The sequence below is a fragment of the Halichoerus grypus genome, chromosome 6 (assembly GCF_964656455.1).
Source record: "Halichoerus grypus chromosome 6, mHalGry1.hap1.1, whole genome shotgun sequence".
Classification (NCBI taxonomy): Eukaryota; Metazoa; Chordata; class Mammalia; order Carnivora; family Phocidae; genus Halichoerus; species Halichoerus grypus.
The window spans coordinates 138,289,203-138,307,741 of NC_135717.1; the positions used below are offsets into that span (position 1 = coordinate 138,289,203).

Consider the following 18,539-nt stretch of genomic DNA (forward strand, 5'->3'; position numbering starts at 1 on the left):
ACCGAGGCAACAGCAGGATATTCTCTGGGAATTGTTACCCAAGGGATTGCTTTTATTCAGGTAATCTTTATAGTTTGGATTAATTAGCTGGTTCTTACAACTTAGGTGGTAGAAGTTTTGAATAGGTAAGGAGAGATTTTACAGTTAATATCCCTATTTGTGGAAGACTCACCTAGATTAACCCATTCCTTATTAAATACTGTTGACCTTTTATTAAAGGATTGGTTGGGCTTTTTGTTGTTATTGTTGTGTTGTTACAGTTGTTGCTATTGGTGGTAGTGCCGTGCTTATTTTGTTGTTTGCTTTTTGTTTTTTAGTGTTTTTCTTTTAAATAAAGTGTACTTTATACTTGATAATAATCGTCCCTCATAAGTAAGGCACTCCAAGGCTTATTTTTTTTTATTCAGTTTTTCAAAATAAAATTTCAATATTTTCCTTTTTTATTAACTGATTTTGAATATTCATCCATACATTCTTAAAATTTTGGCACACAGAATTTTTCATTTTGCTTTTCTATTTAAAGAAGTAGATAAATAGTAGAGAATATTAAATAAATAGAAATGTAGGTGTCTGACTAATGAGGAATAAGATTTTAAATTAATAATGGCAAAAAGAAGCGTGGATCTAGAATTGGGGGCACTTATGTCTTCTTTCTTTCTTTAAAACACTTTAGTTCTGTTCACTTACACTCTTTGGCATTCTTCTTGAGATTAAAGGGAGCTGTAGGTCCATAACTTGAGTTTCACTATTTTTTGTTACTGTTCTCAGAATTCTCTTTGGAAATTTCTGGATGGGTGAATGAATTTAAGATGATCAGAATGCCAGTACAACAGTAGTAGAAATAGAAGTTGACTTTTCTTTTTCTTCCCTGTTGTCTTCAGACCTTTGTCATTACTGAAATTAAACTGAGAGGTTTCTGGCAATTTTATATTATAGTAGGATGTTTTGTAGTAATAAGTATTACTAATAAAACCCTTAAAGGATATGAAATACCTGATAAACTGAATGATAGCCTCTGATCCAGCAGGTGCTAAAATACCTACTTTTTGATTTACTTTAATATAAGTCAAAACGCAACCAGAAATAGAATCTATAGAATAAGATGAGTAAATACATTTACTGATTGTACCTTGAATGGGAAAGCATAATAATAATATGTAAAAATTTAGACTCTTTTAGTATTTGACTTTGCCCAGTGTCAAACAATGTTAATGAACTAATTGTTCAATTTATTTTTGTGGGAGTACTTTAAAAGTTAGTAACTAAAATATTTTACTTTTTCTTTTATTTTTAATGTGAATTTTTTCTGCTTATCAGGGCGAATCAGCACTTGATTTGGCAAAGCAGAGAAAAAACGTGTGGATGATCAACCATTTGCAAGAGGCGAGACAAGCAAAAGGATATGACAATCCATCCTTCCTTAGAAAGCTGAAAGCTGATAAGGTAAATTCATGATTGAAGATTTTCAGTATATAATCTTTTTAAGTAAAATTCATAGGCATACTTTCTTAGCTGAGCATTTTTAGCTTTTAGTTTTGCCATTGGCCAGTGTAATTTTTAAAATACTATATTACCCAGGACAAAATGAAGTTGGATAGCAGAGTTTTTCAGGGCTCTGCCTACTAGGTAGTTTGATAATTAGGAAGGATGGTTATGTGTGAAATTGTTTAAATCTCCATAAGCTAACATAAATTTTGGTTCATTGATTCAGCTGGCCTTTGTTATTAAGTAATAGATAATAAGTCCTTCTTGTTTAAGTGCATTTATTAATATGGTAATAAATTATGAAAAATTGTAGTCCTAATACATATCTTTTTAAACTGCTCGCAACTTTAATTAATTCAGGCTTCCCATTCTTTTGTGATATGTTGCAACTTTTTTTAGAGTGAGAGAAACTTACATTCTTCACTTCTCTATGGAAAGCCTGTTTTAGATCTTCCGTATACCGTCAAGGTTAAACTGTATAATTGTTGGTTCAATTGCCTAGTTATAATAATATCATTTCAAAACTAAGAATATTTCCCCCAAAGAGGGGTCTATATTCCTTAAAAATTTCTTTCCTTTAAAAAGGAAAAATCATCTGGCAGTTTCTTTTATAATACTTAAATAATTGACAAGGTATTTGGCTAATTCGTCAATAATCACAAGTCGAATGGCATTAAGCCTTCAGTACCTTTTTATTCAGTCTGTTCTAGTGGTACTACTTTTTATTTAAAGTTAATGATGTATGTGTTAGCAGGACAAAATGACAAGATTTGGACAAAGGGAAACGTGAGAAAATGTCTCATTTATAGTTCAGACTCCCTTAGTGCGTTGAAACCACTGGTCATTACTTCGACATGAGAAGAGTTAGATTTATAGTGTATAAACTTGCCTTTTGAGGCGCCTGGGTGGCTCAGTCAGCTAAGCATCTGCCTTTGGCTCAGGTCATGATCCCAGGGTCCTGGGATCGAGCCCTGTGTTGAGCTCTCTGCTAAGCAGGGAGTCTGCTTCTTCCTCTTCCTCTCCACCCCCTCTTGTGCTCACTCTCTTTCTTTCTGTCAAATAAATAAAATCTTAAAAAAAAACTTGCCTGTTTTCAAACCCATAGTTGAGAATAATGAGCAGTTTTTGCACATTGTGTTAACTTTCATTTTACTATTAGATATAACATAGAAAATGGTTTATTTTTTTATTTTCATTAATTTTGCTCTGTCCTCTAGGATTTAAAGCAGTTTTTCTCAACACAGTGAACAAAGGCTGATGTCTCATAATAACTAAGCTTATAACAAAAATGTCTTGTATTACTTTGGAAAGTCCCATAATATTTATACTTTCATTTTGTTTAGTGTCAATATTCTAAAGGATTTTTTAAAAAATACATTGTCAGATAAAAATGACTTTGTAAATTCTAGATGTTTAATAATATATAGTTACTTATTATAGCAATATGAACTATGTGTCACGTTTATGTGTTTGGATACAATTTCTTTTAAAAAAGAGAGCTTCAGGGGTGCCTGGGTGGTGCAGTCAGTTGAGCATCCAACTCTTGGTTTCAGCTTGGGTTATGATCGCAGTCTGTGTGGGGCTCTGCACTCAGTGTGGAGTCTGCTTGGGATTCTTTCTCCCTCTGCCCCTCCTACTCATTCTTTCTCTCTCTAAAGTAAAATAAATCTTTAAAAAATAATAAAAAAATAAAAGAGAACTTCATTAAAGAGTTTAGCACAATTTTATTAACATGTGTATATTATTGTGATCAGTTCAGAAGTCGAGTATTCCTTTGTTTTTTGTTTTGGTGTTTTTTGCATTAGTATTTTTAAATATATTACATTTTTATTTTTTTTATTTTTTTAAATTTTATTTTATTTTATTATGTCAGTCACCATGTGGTACGTGCCCTCCTTGATGCCCATCACTGGGCTAACCCATCCCCCCACCCCCTTCCCTCTAAAACCCTCAGTTTGTTTCTCAGAGTCCATAGTTTCTCATGGTTCATCTCTCCCTCCGATTCCCCCCCCTTCATTTTTCCCTTCCTTCTCCTAATGTCCTCCATGCTATTCCTTATGTTCCACAAATAAGTGAAACCATATGATAATTGACTTTCTCTACTTGACTTATTTCACTTAGCATGATATCCTCCAGTTCCACCCATGTTGATGCAAATGTTGGGTATTCATCCTTTCTGATGGCTGAGTAATATTCCATTGTATATATGGACCACATCTTCTTTATTCATTCATCTGTTGAAGGGCATCTCGGCTCTTTCTAGAGTTTGGCTATTGTGGACATTGCTGCTGTGAACATTGGGGTGCATGTGGCCCTTCTTTTCACTACATCTGTGTCTTTGGGGTAAATACCCAGTAGTGCAATTTCTGGGTATAGGGTAGCTCTATTTTTAATTTTTTGAGGAACTTCCACACTTTTCCAAAGTGGCTGTACCAACTTGCATTCCCACCAACAGTGTAAGAGGGTTCCCCTTTCTCCACAACCTCTCCAACATTTGTTGTTTCTTGACTTGTCAATTTTTGCCATTCTAACTGGTGTAAGGTGGTATCTCAATGTGGTTTTGATTTGAATTTCCCTGATGGCTAATAATGATGAACATTTTTTCATGTGTCTGTTAGCCATTTGTACGTCTTCTTTTGAGAAGTTTCTGTTCATGTCTTCTGCCCATTTTTTGACTTGATTATTTGTTTTTTGGGTGTTGAGTTTGAGAAGTTCTTTATAGATCTTGGAAATCAGCGCTTTGTCTGTAGTGTCATTTGCAAAAATCTTCTCCCATTCTGTGGGTTGCCTCTTTGTTTTGTTGACTGTTTCCTTTGCTGTGCAGAAGCTTTTTATCTTGATGAAGTCCCAAAAGTTCATTTTTGCTTTTTTTTGCTTGCCTTTGGAGATGTATCTTCAAAGAAGTTGCTGTGCCTGATGTTGAAGAGGTTACTGCCTATGTTCTCCTCTAGGATTTTGATGGATTCCTGTCTCACATTGAGGTCTTTCATCCATTTTGAGTTTATCTCTGTGTGTGGTGTTAGAGAATGGTCAAGTTTCATTCTTCTGCACGTGGCTGTCCAATTTTCCCAGCACCATTTATTCAAGAGACTGTCTTTTTTCCATTGCATATTTTTTCCTGCTTTGTCGAAGATTATTTGACCATAGAGTTGAGGGTCCATATCTGAGCTCTCTATTCTGTTCGACTGGTCTATATGTCTGTTTTTGTGCCAGTACCATGCTGTCTTGGTGATCACTGCTTTGTAATATAGCTTGAAATCGGGCAGCGTGATGCTCCCAGCTTTGTTTTTCTTTTTTAACATTTCCTTGGCGATTCGGGGTCTTTTCTGATTCCATACAAATTTTAGGATTGTTTGTTCCAGCACTTTGAAAAATGTCATTGGAATTTTGATCGGGATGGTGTAGAAGGTATAGATTGCCCTGGGTAGCATAGACATTTTAACAATGTTTATTTTTCCGGTCCATGAGCATGGAATGTTTTTCCATCTTTTTGTGTCTTCTTCAATTTCTTTCATGGAGTGTTCTGCAGTTCCTAGAGTATAGATCCTTTACCTCTTTGGTTAGGTTTATTCTGAGGTATCTTATGGTTTATGGTGCTATTGTAGATTGAATCGTTTCTCTAATTTCTCTTTCTACAGTTATTGTTAGTCTATAAGAAAGCAGCTGATTTCTGTGCATTGATTTTGTATCCTGCCACATTACTGAATAGCTGTATGAGTTCTGGTAATTTGGGGGTGGAGTCTTTTGGATTTTCTACATAAAGTATCATGTCATCTGCAAAGAGAGAGAGTTAGACTTCTTCTTTGCCAATTTGAATGCCTTTTATTTCTTTTTGTTGTCTGATTGCTGTTGCTAGGACTTCCAGTACTATGTTGAACAGTAGTGGCGAGAGTAGGCATCCTTGATGTATTCCTGATCTTAAGGGAAAGGCTCTCATCTTTTCCCCATTGAGGATGATATTCGCTTGGGTTTTTCATAGATGGATTTTATGAACTTGAGGAATGTTCCCTCTATCCCTATACTCTGAAGAGTTTTAATCAGGAAAGGATGCTGTATTTTGTCAAATGCTTTTTCTGCATCAATTGAGAGGACCATATGGTTCTTCTCTCTCCTCTTATTAATGTGTTCTATCACATTGATTTGCGAATGTTGAACCACCCTTGCATCCTGGGGATAAATCCCACTTGGTCGTGGTGGATTATCTTTTTTAATGTATTGTTGGATCCTATTAGCTAGGATTTTGTTGAGAATTTTGGAATCCATATTCATCAAGGATATCAGTCTGAAATTCTTCTTTTTGATGGGGTCTTTGCCTGGTTTGGGGATTAAGGTAACGCTGGCCTCATAGAATGAGTCTGGAAGCTTTCCTTCTGTTTCTATTTTTTGAAACAGCTTCAGGAGAATAGGTATTATTTCTTTCTTGAATGTTTAGTAGAATTCCCCAGGGAATCCATCAGGCCCTGGACTCTTGTTTTTTGGGAGGTTTTTGATCACTGCTTCAATCTCGTTACTGGTTACTGGCCTATTCAGGTTGTCAATTTCTTCCTGTTTCAGTCTTGGTAGTTTGTAAGTTTCCAGGAAGGCATCCATTTCTTCCAGCTTGCTTAATTTATTGGCAATATAGTTGTTGATAATAATTTCTAATAATTGTTTCTATTTCCTTGGTGTTAGTCGTGATCGCTCCCCTTTCATTCATAATTTCATTAATTTGGGTCTTTTCTCTTTTCTTTTGGATAAGTCTGGCCAGTGGTTTATCGATCTTATTAATTCTTTCAAAGAACCAGCTTCTAGTTTCATTGATCTGATCTACTGTGTTTCTGGTTTCTAATTCATTGATCTCTGCTCTAATCTTAATTATTTCTCTTCTAATGTGTTGCTTAGGCATCATTTGTTGCTTTTTCTCTAGTTCTTTAAAGTATAAAGTTAGTTGGTGAATTTGGGATTTTTCTGTTTTTTTGAGTGAGGCTTAGATGGCTATGTATTTCCCCCTTAGGACCACCTTTGCAGTATCCCATAGGTTTTAGACCGATGTGTTTTCGTTCTCATTGGTTTCCATGAATTGTTTAAGTTCTTCTTTGATGTCCTGGTTCACCCAAACATTCTTGAGCAGAGTGGTCTTTAGCTTCCAAGTGTTTGAATTTCTTCCAAATTTTTTCTTGTGATTGAGTTCCAGTTTCAAAGCATTATGGTTTGAGAATATGCAGGGAATAATCTCAGTCATTTGGTATCGGTTGAGACCTGATTTGTGACCCAGTATGTGGTCTATTCTGGAGAAAGTTCCATGTGCACTCAAGAAGAATTAGTATTCTGTTGTTTTAGGTTGGAATGTTCTGTATATATTTATGAGGTCCATCTGGTCCAGTGTGTCATTCAAAGCTCTTGTTTTTTTGTTGATTTTCTGCTTAGATGATCTGTTTGTTGCTGATAGTGGAGTATTGAGGTCTCCTACAATTAACGTATTATTATCAATATGACTCTTTATTTTGGTTAACAGTTGGCTTATGTAGATGGCTGCTCCCATGTCGGGGGCCTAGATATTTACAATTGTTAGATCTTCTTGTTGGATAGACTCTTTAAAAATGATACAGTGTCTGGGGCACCTGGGTGGCTCAGTTGTTAAGCCTCTGCCTTCGGCTCAGGTCATGATCTCAGGGTCCTGGGATCAAGCGCTGCATCCGGCTTCCTGCTCGGCGGGAGGTCTGCTTCTCCCTCTCCCACTCCCCCTGCTTGTGTTCCTGCTCTTGCTATCTCTCTCTGTCAAATAAATAAATAAAATCTTTTTTTTTTTAAAAAAAAGAATGATATACTGTCCTTCTGTGTCTCTAACTACAGTCTTTAGCTTAAAATCTAATTTGTCTGATATAAGAATTGCTACCCCAGCTTTCTTTTGAGGTCTGCTGGGATGGAAGATGGATCTCCATCCCTTCACTTTCAGTCTGGGTGTATCTTTAGGTTCAAAATGAATCTCTTATAGACAGCATATGGATGGTTCCTGTCTTTTTATCCAGTCTGCAACCCTGTGCCGTTTTACAGTAGCATTTAGGCCGTTCACATTGAGAGTGATTATTGAAAGATACGAATTTATTGTCATCATGTTGCTTGTGAAGTCCTTGTTTCTATACGATGTCTCTGTAAATTTCTGTTCTGTATCACTCTTGGGGTCTTTCTCCTTATATAGAACCCCTCTTAATATTTCTTGCAGGGTTGGCTTAGTGGTCACATATTCTTTCAGTTTCTGCTGGTCCTGGAAGCTCTGCATCTCTCCATCCATTCTAAATGACAGCCTTGCCAGATAAAGTATCCTTGGATGCATGTTCTTCTCATTTAATACCCTGAATATGTCTTGCCAGCCCTTTTTGGCTTGCCAAGTCTCTGTGAATAGGTGTGACGTTATTCTGATGATCCTCCCTCTGTACGTAAGGAATCTCTTCCCCCTGACTGCCCTTAAGGTAGTTTCCTTGGTTCTAAGATTTGCGAGTTTTACTATTACATGCCGGGGCGTTGGCCTGTTTTCCTTGGTCTTGGGAGGTGTCCTCTCTGCCTCTAGGACATGAATGTTTGTTTCATTCCCCAGATTAGGGAAGTTCTCAGCTACAATTTGCTCAAATATATCTTCTAGTCCTCTCTCTCTCTCTCCACCTCCTTAGGGATCCCAGTAATTCTGACATTGGAACGTTTCATAGTGTCACTTATTTCTCTGATTCTGTTTTCATGGATTTTGAGTTGTTTCTCCCTGGCCACCTCTTTTTCCTTCTTTTCTATCAATTTGCCTTCTAGATCATTAATTCGTTCTGCCTCGCTTACCCTAGCTGTTAGAGTATCTAGATTGGATTGGATCTCATTGATAGCATTTTTAAGTTCTGCCAGTTCAGCTTTCATTTCTGCCCTTAGAGACTATGTTGCCATTAATCGATTTCTCCATTCTAGCTATTGTCTTCATAACTGCTACCCTGAAGTCCATTTCCGACATCTTGGTTATATCTGTATCCATTTTTAAATCTGTGGCAGAAGTCACAGTCTCTGAGTCTTTACTGTTTTGGGGGTTCCTCCTCCTAGTCATTCTGTTGAGGGGTGGTTGACGGAATGTACAGAATCCAAATTATTGACCACAACCCAAGCAAGATGCACCTGTTTTCTAGGGACCTTAGGGTTGCTGGCCTCTTGTTCTCCCAGCCTGTTTTCGGGGGGGTGAGGGGGCTTGCCGCGCTGTTACTCAGGCAACCCTGTTTGGCTAGAGTTGCCCTGCCCCCTGTGGGGGGATGGGCTCAGTGAAAAACGGTTTTGGGGGCTTTTGTTCTCTGGAGGCTTTCCCTGGCGGCTTTCCGAAGTGTCTCTTCCGAGAGTCAGAGCAGAAGAGATCTTTTCCAGCCCTCTGCCTCAGAGCAGAGAGATCGCAGTCTGTTCTTCAGTGAGCTCTCCAGGCCACACTATCTCAGTTTCTGTCTGTGCTGCTATAAACTGCAGCGTCCTGGGTTGTGCCCCTCAACAGGGCTCCCAGTCCTCGCCTCCAGTTTGGGGCTCGGGGGGGAACGTCTCTGCTCTTTGTGTTTCTAAAACCACCAGCCACCCCCAGTTTACGTGCGTGGCCCCGCTGCTCCAGGTTTCAGTCCCGGGGGCTGCCCTAAAGTCCTTTCCCCGCCACTACTGGTCTGCGAATCTGTGCCCCGTCCCCAGTGCGGGAGGCTATTGCTCACCGGCAGTGCTGGATCCCCATGGCTCCCTCCCCCTTTCGTTTATCATCAAATATCTGCCTGGGGAATCACAGCTCCCTGCTTCATACCTTGAAACCAACCACCTGTGATACTCTGTAGAGATCCAGAGATATCTTCTTATATCTCAGGCTGATTTCGTGGGTGTTCAGAGTGGTCCGATAGATATCCAGCTCATTTCAGGGGACCGGTTGGAATAGGGTCCCCTACTCCTCCTCCATCTTTTCTCTATATTACATTTTTTAAAAAGATTACTAAATAAAAATATACAGTGGTTGGGTGCTTTTTGAAATTAAGTATTTGTAATTATATAGGCTATTCTCTTTTCATCTCATTTGAAATATTTAAATCATAAACATGACTTAATTTGCTAATCTGTAAGGTATGTTCTGTATTTAAAACTAAACAAGAAATAGTCACACCTAGGATTCAATAGTATTTTACTAAAAATAAGTCATCCCAATGGGGGAAAAATATTTTTGGACAGTGCTAGTACGTAGATGTGGAGGGAATCTTAATTTTAGAAAACTATTTTTAAAGTGCTTGGATTTTTAAGGTTAGAAGATTTTAGACATGGGGGAGGAGCAGAAGGAGAGAGAGAGTGCCTCCTAAATAAATGCTTAATAATAAGTTAGAAGGAAATCTCTAAATTGTATTTTTCAACACTTAAAAACCCACAATCCCTTTTGTTAACTGGAAATCTCACATATTGTCTTCTTTAATATTGTTTATTGATCATGTGAAAATAAATCTGGAAAGATGGAGTAGCTGTACTTTTCCTATTCGTCCACTCTAAGCACAACTGAAAAACTTGGACATTATGTACAAAACAAATGTAGGAAAATTCTGGGAGATGGAAAGAAGAAGGCAGAGTGGCTAGGTAGCTCAGGACCTGAAAAATATATTCCCTTTTTTGCCTCATATATCCCAAAAACAGAGCCGACAAAGCCAACAACCTAGAATCACAAATGGATACAGACAAAAAGGGCTCCAACAAAATCCTGCTCTCTGGCCAAAGAACCACAAAAGAGACAGCTTAGCAAGATAGAGGCTTTTAGAAGATAACTTTCTACCACAGCCAAATATTGCAGAAAAAACTGTGGCCCCACCTTGAATCACACCAGCAAAGGCCTAGACTTCCACCCTTACCAGGCTGTAATGAGGTGCCCCAACTTCTTTCCTGGGGTGGTTTCAGAGAAGTTAAATAGGGATTTGGGACTTTTATCCTCACTGGCTATTAGTGAGGTCCCATCCCCTGCTCTATGAGGGAAGACCACATAGGACACAATAATGAGGCACTCCTAACCTTCCCAGCCAGGGAGGTATCAGTAGAGGTATAATGGGGAGCTGGAAGTTCCACCTTTGCCCAGCAGTAATGAGGAGTCCCCTCCTCAGGTGTCATTAAAGTCCAAGTTGAGATCTGAACTTCCACCCCACCTGGCAGTAATGAGTAGGTGCTTCACTCCCCTCATTCTGCCAAGCTACAGCAGAGGAATCCATCTAAAAGAAAAGGTTTGAATAAGATCCAGTGTTTCATTATACCCCAAATGTCCAGTTTTCAGATGAAAATCTCTCATCATACCAGGGACCAAGACAATGTGAAACTGATGAAATGAGAATCAAATAGATGCCAACAAAATGATGACAGAAATATTAGAATTATCTGACAAAAGATTTTAAATGGCCACTATGAAAAGGCTTCAATGAGTAATTATGAACATGCTTGAAAGAAATGAAAAGTAGTCTCAGCAGTGAGGTTATGAAATACAGAAATAGAATATACGGAAGAACCAAATGGGAATTTTAAAACTGAAAATTAGAATAAAATTTACAAAACTCAGTGAATGGGCTCAACAGCAGATTAGAGGGGACAGAGGAAAGAATCAGTCACCCTGAAGCTAGAACAATAAAAATTAGACATTCTGAACAACAAAAGGAAATAAATTGAAAAAAAAAAAATGAACGAGCCTAAGGGTTATAACAGAGTATCTAACGTTGATATGATTAGTATTCCAGAAAAAGAGGAGAGGGAGGGTGGAGCTAAAAAAGTACCCAAAAGATACAGTGGCCCATGAAATCCCCAAATTTGACAAAAGACCAACCTCCAGATTAAGAAGTGGAACATACCCTAAACAGAATAAACTCAAATTCTGCCTGAACACATAGTCAAACTTGTGGAAACCAAAAAACAATAAAATTCTTGAAATCCCTTTACCAGTGGGAGTGAAACAGTCCAAATGACAGTGAATTTCTCATCAGAAACCAGAGAAGCCAGAAGAAACTGGCACATTTTGCAAGTGCTGAATGGAAAGAACTGTCAACCCAGAATCCAGTATCCAGTAAAAATATCTTTCAAGAATGAAGGGGAAATCAATACATTCTCAGATAAAGGAAAATTAAGAGAATTTGTTGCCAGCAGACCTACCCTAGAAGAATGTCTAAGAGATGTTCGCTAAACACAGAGGAAACGATAAAAGGAAAAATCTTGGAACGTCAGATCATAGTAAACAAGTTTATGGGTAAATGCAGTAGACTTCTCATCTTATGCCTTCCAAATTATGCTTGGCAGTTGGAACAAAAATTATAATATTGTTTGATGTGTCTCTAAATGTAGGTATATATGTGAGGCAATTTATAATATAAACGGGAGGGTAGAGGGACATAAAGGCAGGTAAGGTTTCTACACTTCATTTGAACTGGTAAAATGACACCAGTGTGGTAAGTTATGTTTGTATAATATTTAGAGTAACCACTAAAAAAGCTCTACAGAGGGATAAACTGGAAAACACTATAGATAAAATAGAATTCTAAAAAGCTTTCCAGTTACCCACAAGAAGGCAGGAAAAAGCAGAGAAACTAAAACATAAGAAGAAAACAAAAAATAAAATGATAGACCTAACATGTCAATAATCACATTAAATTAAAATACTCTAATATACCAAGAAAAAGACAGTTATTGGCTCTGTGCATTATAAAGCATGACGCAACTATATACTGTCTATAAGAAACTCACTTCATGTGTAAGAATATTGGCAAATTGCTTATATAGGTAAGTAACAGATTGGAAACAGTATGTGTTAGTTACCCTGATACCAAACCGACACAAAGACAGTACAAAACAAAGGACTATAAACAAATATCCCTCATGAATATACAGTTGACCCTTGAAGACACAGGTTTGTATTTGGTAAATACAGTATTGAAATGTATTTTCTCTTCCTTATGATTTTCTTAATAACATTTCCTTTTCTCTAGTTTTACTATAAGACTACAGTATATAATACATATAACATACAAAATATGTTCAGTCAACTGTTAGTGTTATTGCCAAGGCTTCCAGTCAAAATAGTAGGCTATTAGTAGTTAAATTTTGGGGGAGTCAAGTTATATGCAGGTTTTTGATTGCAAGGGGTTGGCACCCCTAACCCCTGTTATTCAGGGTCAACTGTACACTTAAAATTTTTAACAAAATATTAACAAATAGAAATCATCATTACATAAAAGGAATTATGCACTATGACCAAATTGGGCTTATTACAAGAATGCAAGGCTCATTTAAATATTCAGAATTATTTAGTGTAATCTACCATATTAACAAAGAAAAATCTCATGATTATATCCATGCAGAAAAAAGCATTTGATAAAGATCAGTATCCATTTATGGTAAAACTCTCAGAAAAATAGGAATAGAGGAGAATTTCCTGAACTTTATAAAGAGCATTTCTAAAACCTTCAACTAACATCATACTTTATGGTGAAAGACTGAGTGATTTCCCTCTAAGGTCAAGAACAAGGTTGGGCCGCCTAGGTGGCTCAGTTGTTAAGTGTCTGCCTTTGTCTCGAGTCATGATCCCGGGGTCCTGGGATCGAGCCCCACGTCAAGCTCCCTGCTTGGCGGGAAGCCTGCTTCTCCCTCTCCCTCACTTGTGTTCCCTCTCTCACTGTGTGTCTCTCTCTCAAATAAATACATAAAATCTTAAAAAAAAAGAAGGCAAGGATATCCCTTTTACTGTTCTATTCAACTTAGTGCTGCAAGTCCCGACCACTCAGAGACCCTAAATGCTGGAAGTTCTAGCTAGTGAAATAAAGCCAGAAAAGGAAGTTAAAAGGCATATAGTTCAGAAAGGAAAAAATAATAAAATTGTCCCTATTTGTGGTTGACGTGATTGTCTGTATCCCAAGGGATCTACAAGATAAACTCCTAGACCTAATAAATGAGTTTAGCAAGTCACAGGATATTTTATTTTATTTCTATATACTTGTAATAAACATGTGGACACCAAAATTACTACAATATTACTTACAGTTGCTCAAAAAAAATCAGAATACTTAGGTGTAAATCTAACCAGACATGTAAAGTTACTTGTATACTGAAAATTTTTTAAATGTCAATGAAAGAAATCAAAGATGATCTACATAAATGGAGAGACATGCTGTGTTCATGAAATGGAAGACTCAACATAGTGCCCAAATTGTTATACAAATTTAATGCAATTAAATAAAAATTCTGGTAAGATTTGTCTGTATAGCCAAGATCATTCTAAAATTTATATGGAAAGGCAATAGATCAAGAATAGCTAAAACAATTTTGAAAAAAAAAATCATCCTGTGCAATTTTAGGATCTGCCATGTAGCTACAGTAATCAAGAATGTGTGGTATTGGAGGAACAAATTCCTAGATCACTGGAACAAAATAGAGAACCCAGCAATAGAACCACAGAGATATATGCCTACTGACATACAGAAGTGCAAATGTAATTCAATGGAAGAGAAACAGCCTTTTCAACAAATGATGTTGGAACATTTGGACCTGCATAAGCAAAAAAATAATAAATAAACCTCTACTCAAACCTCACACTGTATAAAAAAGTTAACTCAAAATGATTCACAGACTTAAATGTAAAACTATAAAACTTTTAGGAAAAAACAAATCATCAGAATCTAGGGCTATACAAAGAAACTTGACATGAAATGTATGATCCAGGAAGGTAAAAACTAATCAGTTAGACTTCATCAAAATGAAAAACTTTTGTCCAATGAGAGACTCTGTTAATTAGGATGAAAAGACAAACTGCAGACTGGGAGAAAATATTTGCTAGCCGTATATCCCAATAAAGGACTAGTTTCCAGAATGTATGAAGAATTTTTCACAACTAACAGTGAAAAAGTCAAACAACCCAGTTAGAAAAATGGGTTAAAGATGAGATATTTCACCAAAAAGTTATAAAAATGGCAGATAAGCACATGAAAAACTGTTCAACATCATTAGTCATTAGGGAAATGCAAATTACTATAAAATTCTTTCAAACTTACTATATATTTGAAAATTTCCATAATGAAATTCAAGAAAAAATAGATTTTTCATATCTACAAAAGCAGCACATCACCGTTACATCTCTTTTTTTTAAACATCTTTATGGTATCATAAATACCATATGTTAAATAATATTTTGAAAAAAAAAAAAAAAAAACCACTCCAGAAGCCCACACATAGGTATTTATCCAAGTGAAATGAACTATGTTCACACAAAAACCTGTATGCAAATGTTTATAATGGCTTTATTCACAGTCTTCAAATTTGGAAACAACCCTAATCCTTTAGCTGGAGATGAGTAAATAAACTGTGATACATCCTATAATAGAATACTAGTTAGCATTAAAAAGGAACAAACTGCTGATACACACAACAGCATGAGTGAATGTCAAATGCATTGTCTGAGTGAAAGAAGCCAGACTTAAAAGACTGCATCAGTATGATTCCATTTATAAGACATTTCTGCAAAGTAAAAAATACAGGGGTAGAGATTAGTGTTTGTTAGGGGCTGGGACTGGGAGCACAGGATATTTCAGGACTTGATAGAACTGTTCTGTGTCTTGATTTTCGTGCTGACAAAACAGTGTATGTTAATCAAAAATCAGAGAACTCTGCCCAAAAGAGGGTGAATTTTACTATATGTAAATTGTATCTTTATTTTTAATAATGAAAAAATGTGGCTGTTGCTGAGGGAGAACAAGCATCTTAACTAAAAACAAGGCAAATTACAGATAATTTTAGAAAATACTTTTCCAATGACCTATCTGCCTTCTCTCCCACCAATACCCACCCTTTACCATACACTTTGTCCTCCCAGTTATAAATCTTTTCTAATGTCTTGATACAAAATTCATGCGTACTTGAGATGAAAAAAACAGATCAGCAGGGTTAGTTAGTTTACTACAGCGTAAAATTAAACTCTGAAGTTATGTTTAATTATTTTTCAAGTTAAAATTAGGCAGCATTCAGAAAATGAATTACAGTGGTTAAGTTGGGAAAGACATGGCCACTTATATGAAAAAGTATTTCGCTGAAAGCCAGCAGTATAAAAGGGGCGCTAAAAAAATGTAGTATCTTAGCCTTCAGAAAGGTAAATAGGGAGAAAAGTAATGTTTATACTCTGAGCTTTGTTAGATCACAGCTGGAAGATCTTCCATTGTTCTGTTACTTAAGGTACCTCCAGAGACTTGATAGCTGCCTGTCAGTTTGTGAGGGGCTGCTATGTGGAGGAGGCAGTAGACTTTACTTTGTGTTGTTCTGAAGATATAACTGTGATAGATGTTATAAGGAAGTAGATAGAGATAGGTTTTCTAACAACCTACAAAGTACAGACTTTGTAACAACTAGATCAGTACAACAATGAAATGGAACTACCTCCAGAGTATTAAGCACTGTGCTTTGATATGTGTTTAGAGGCACATAATCTTCATTCTTTGGACTGTGGGACCCTGTAGATTGTTTGATTTTTATTTTCTATCTCATTTTAAGATTTTAGTTTACTGTTTATATGTATCATTCAAAATGTTTTCTTCAGGCTAAGCATCCTCAGGTTTCTTTATCTGATGTAGCTCTTAGAACTTCAAGTCGTTCTGGTTCTTATCTCTCTAGTTATCAATGGCCCTGTTAGAGGGGTAGTATCATCATGAACTATTCTCTAGTTTATCCATGCGTTGGCAGGGGGGTACTGCTGTCTTCTATATCTGAGTATCTAGATCCTCTCCTATAACTTAGATTCTCATTTTCCACAATTTTACTGAAGTACTTTTAAATTGTCTATTTAATGCCTGTCTGTAGAAGACTGAGACTAGCACCTTGAATAGTACCTGTGCATAGTAGGCGTATTTGAATGAATGAATTTCACTCTCTGTTGCATGTTTTCACAAAGATAACAATGGTTCATATTCAGATTACTTGAAACACACAAACTTTCTAACTAATTTCTTTTTTTTTTTTTTTTGGTACAGGAATTTCGGCAGAAAGTAATGCTAGGAACTCCATTCCTAGTTATTTGGCTGGTTGGGTTTATAGCAGACCTAAATATTGATTCTTGGCTCATTAAAGGGCTAATGTATGGTGGCGTTTGGGCTACAGTACAATTTCTTTCAAAGTAAGTATGTTGTTTTTAACCATATTTTTAACTGCAGGAAAGGATATAATTTGGACCCTGCTATGTAAAATTAATGTTTTGTATGTTTAGAACACTGCCTTTAGGTAATATGTTTCATTTTAATTTAATGTTAAAGAATTTTGGTAGATTTATATCTGAAATCTTTTAAGTTTTTTAATGTTGAAATTCTTTTTTTTTCTTTTTTTTCTTTAAATTCAATTAGCCAACATATAGTACATCATTAGTTTCAGATGTAGAGTTCAATAATACATCAGTTGCATATAACACCCAGTGCTCATCACATCACATGCCCTCCTTAATGCCCATCACCCAGTTACCCCATCCCCCCCCCACCTCCGCTCCAGCAACCCCAAGTCAATCAGAGAAAGACAATTATCATATGGTTCACTCATATGTGGAATATAAGAAACAGCACAGAGGATCATAGGGGAAGGGAGGGAAAACTGAATAGGAAGAAATCAGAGAGGGAGACAAACCATGAGAGACCCATAACTGTAGGAAACAAACTGAAATGTTGAAATTCCCCAGGTACTTTCATTGACCAAAGTCTAACATATAATTTTTAAGGCTAAAATACAATTTTAAAACATTTCAGTAGAAGTAGACTTGAGTTCGTTCAACTCTAACTGCAATATACATATTGTGTATTTCTAGGTAATTATAATGGTTGAGCTTACCTTTCCATAGGAATTATATTTTCTTTGGTCATAAACAATATGCAAGAAAGAGGTTTGATTTTAGTACTAAGGTAGAGAGAGTCTGAACATACGCAGTAAGGCTCAGCCTTTGTATTTTCTCCTCCCTCATTTTTCTTTAAAACATTGTGATCTTTCCCTTTCTTCCTATCCTTAGATCTCATTCCTTTAAGTTGCTCATTCAGCAAACCTAGGCAGTAGTCTATGATCTAGAACTTTCCACATAATCTCCATTTCTTTAGTACTTTGTTTTCACGTGAATTTCAAAAAAAAAGGAGTTGTGAAAATAATTCACAGAGATGAGGATGACTGGTAATACACTAATGTGTTAACTGTCAGGAAGAGGCTTAATTCTAGGTAATGAATCTCATTGTAGTGTGTCTAGGAGCTCCAAGGGATCCCATAAATAGGAAGACTTCCTACTTAGCCTACATGGATAGTTGATCCTGCTTATGTTTAATAAAATTCATTAATACATATTTTTCCCCCAGTTCTAAATTCTGTACATCATGACCTTCAGTTCCATTACATTGGCCAGTTCATTCTATTTGAAAAGCTGTACTAAAAGCTTAACAAGAGTGTGTAGGTAAGGAGAAATAATGAAACATAAAAACTTGAGGATTGCTTTGTACTTGTTTGTCAAAATTATAATGTGTCTTTGGTGAATAATATGCTGAGTGATAGAGTTACTAAATATACTAAAGTGATTTATTGATTTAAGAGAATGGGAATAGACTGAAATTCTGAGGTTGAAAAGTACATAGAATAGAATAGAATTCCATTTCTCGGCAAATTAGGAGCTTCAGAATCTTGCTGACTGATTCAGCTGTGCCCTCATTTGTTATTGATTACCATGAAAAATGGTCTTGGTATTTAAGCATCCTGGATTTCTGGATTTTGGTTAAACCAGAGTTTACTATGTGGAATGTGTATAATTTTCATTTAAATAATTATTCATTTTTATAAAGAAACATAGAGCTCAAATTTTATGAAAACTTGTATTTTGCAGATCCTTTTTTGATCATTCAATGCATAGTGCATTGCCCCTTGGAATATATTTGGCAACCAAATTCTGGATGTATGTAACGTGGTTCTTCTGGTTTTGGAATGATATCCTTTGGTTATAAAGGTCATATCTAAAGCAATTTTTGTTTGTTACTTAAATGAATGTTTTATAATGATTTAACATTAGGATTGAACTACTTATG

General features: G+C 36.3%; 1 protein-coding gene across 2 annotated transcripts in view; it reads left to right on the forward strand.

Annotated features, from left to right (window-relative positions):
- Positions 1 to 18,539, forward strand: part of ZDHHC17 (zDHHC palmitoyltransferase 17) — a 92,286-nt gene that overhangs the window by 52,881 nt on the left and 20,866 nt on the right. For both annotated transcript variants that reach the window (XM_036080845.2, XM_078076336.1), the window contains 3 exons: positions 1,318 to 1,443; positions 16,473 to 16,615; positions 18,341 to 18,441. In XM_036080845.2, the coding sequence (XP_035936738.1) occupies positions 1,318 to 1,443; positions 16,473 to 16,615; positions 18,341 to 18,441 (370 nt within the window). The remainder of the gene's footprint in view (positions 1 to 1,317; positions 1,444 to 16,472; positions 16,616 to 18,340; positions 18,442 to 18,539) is intronic.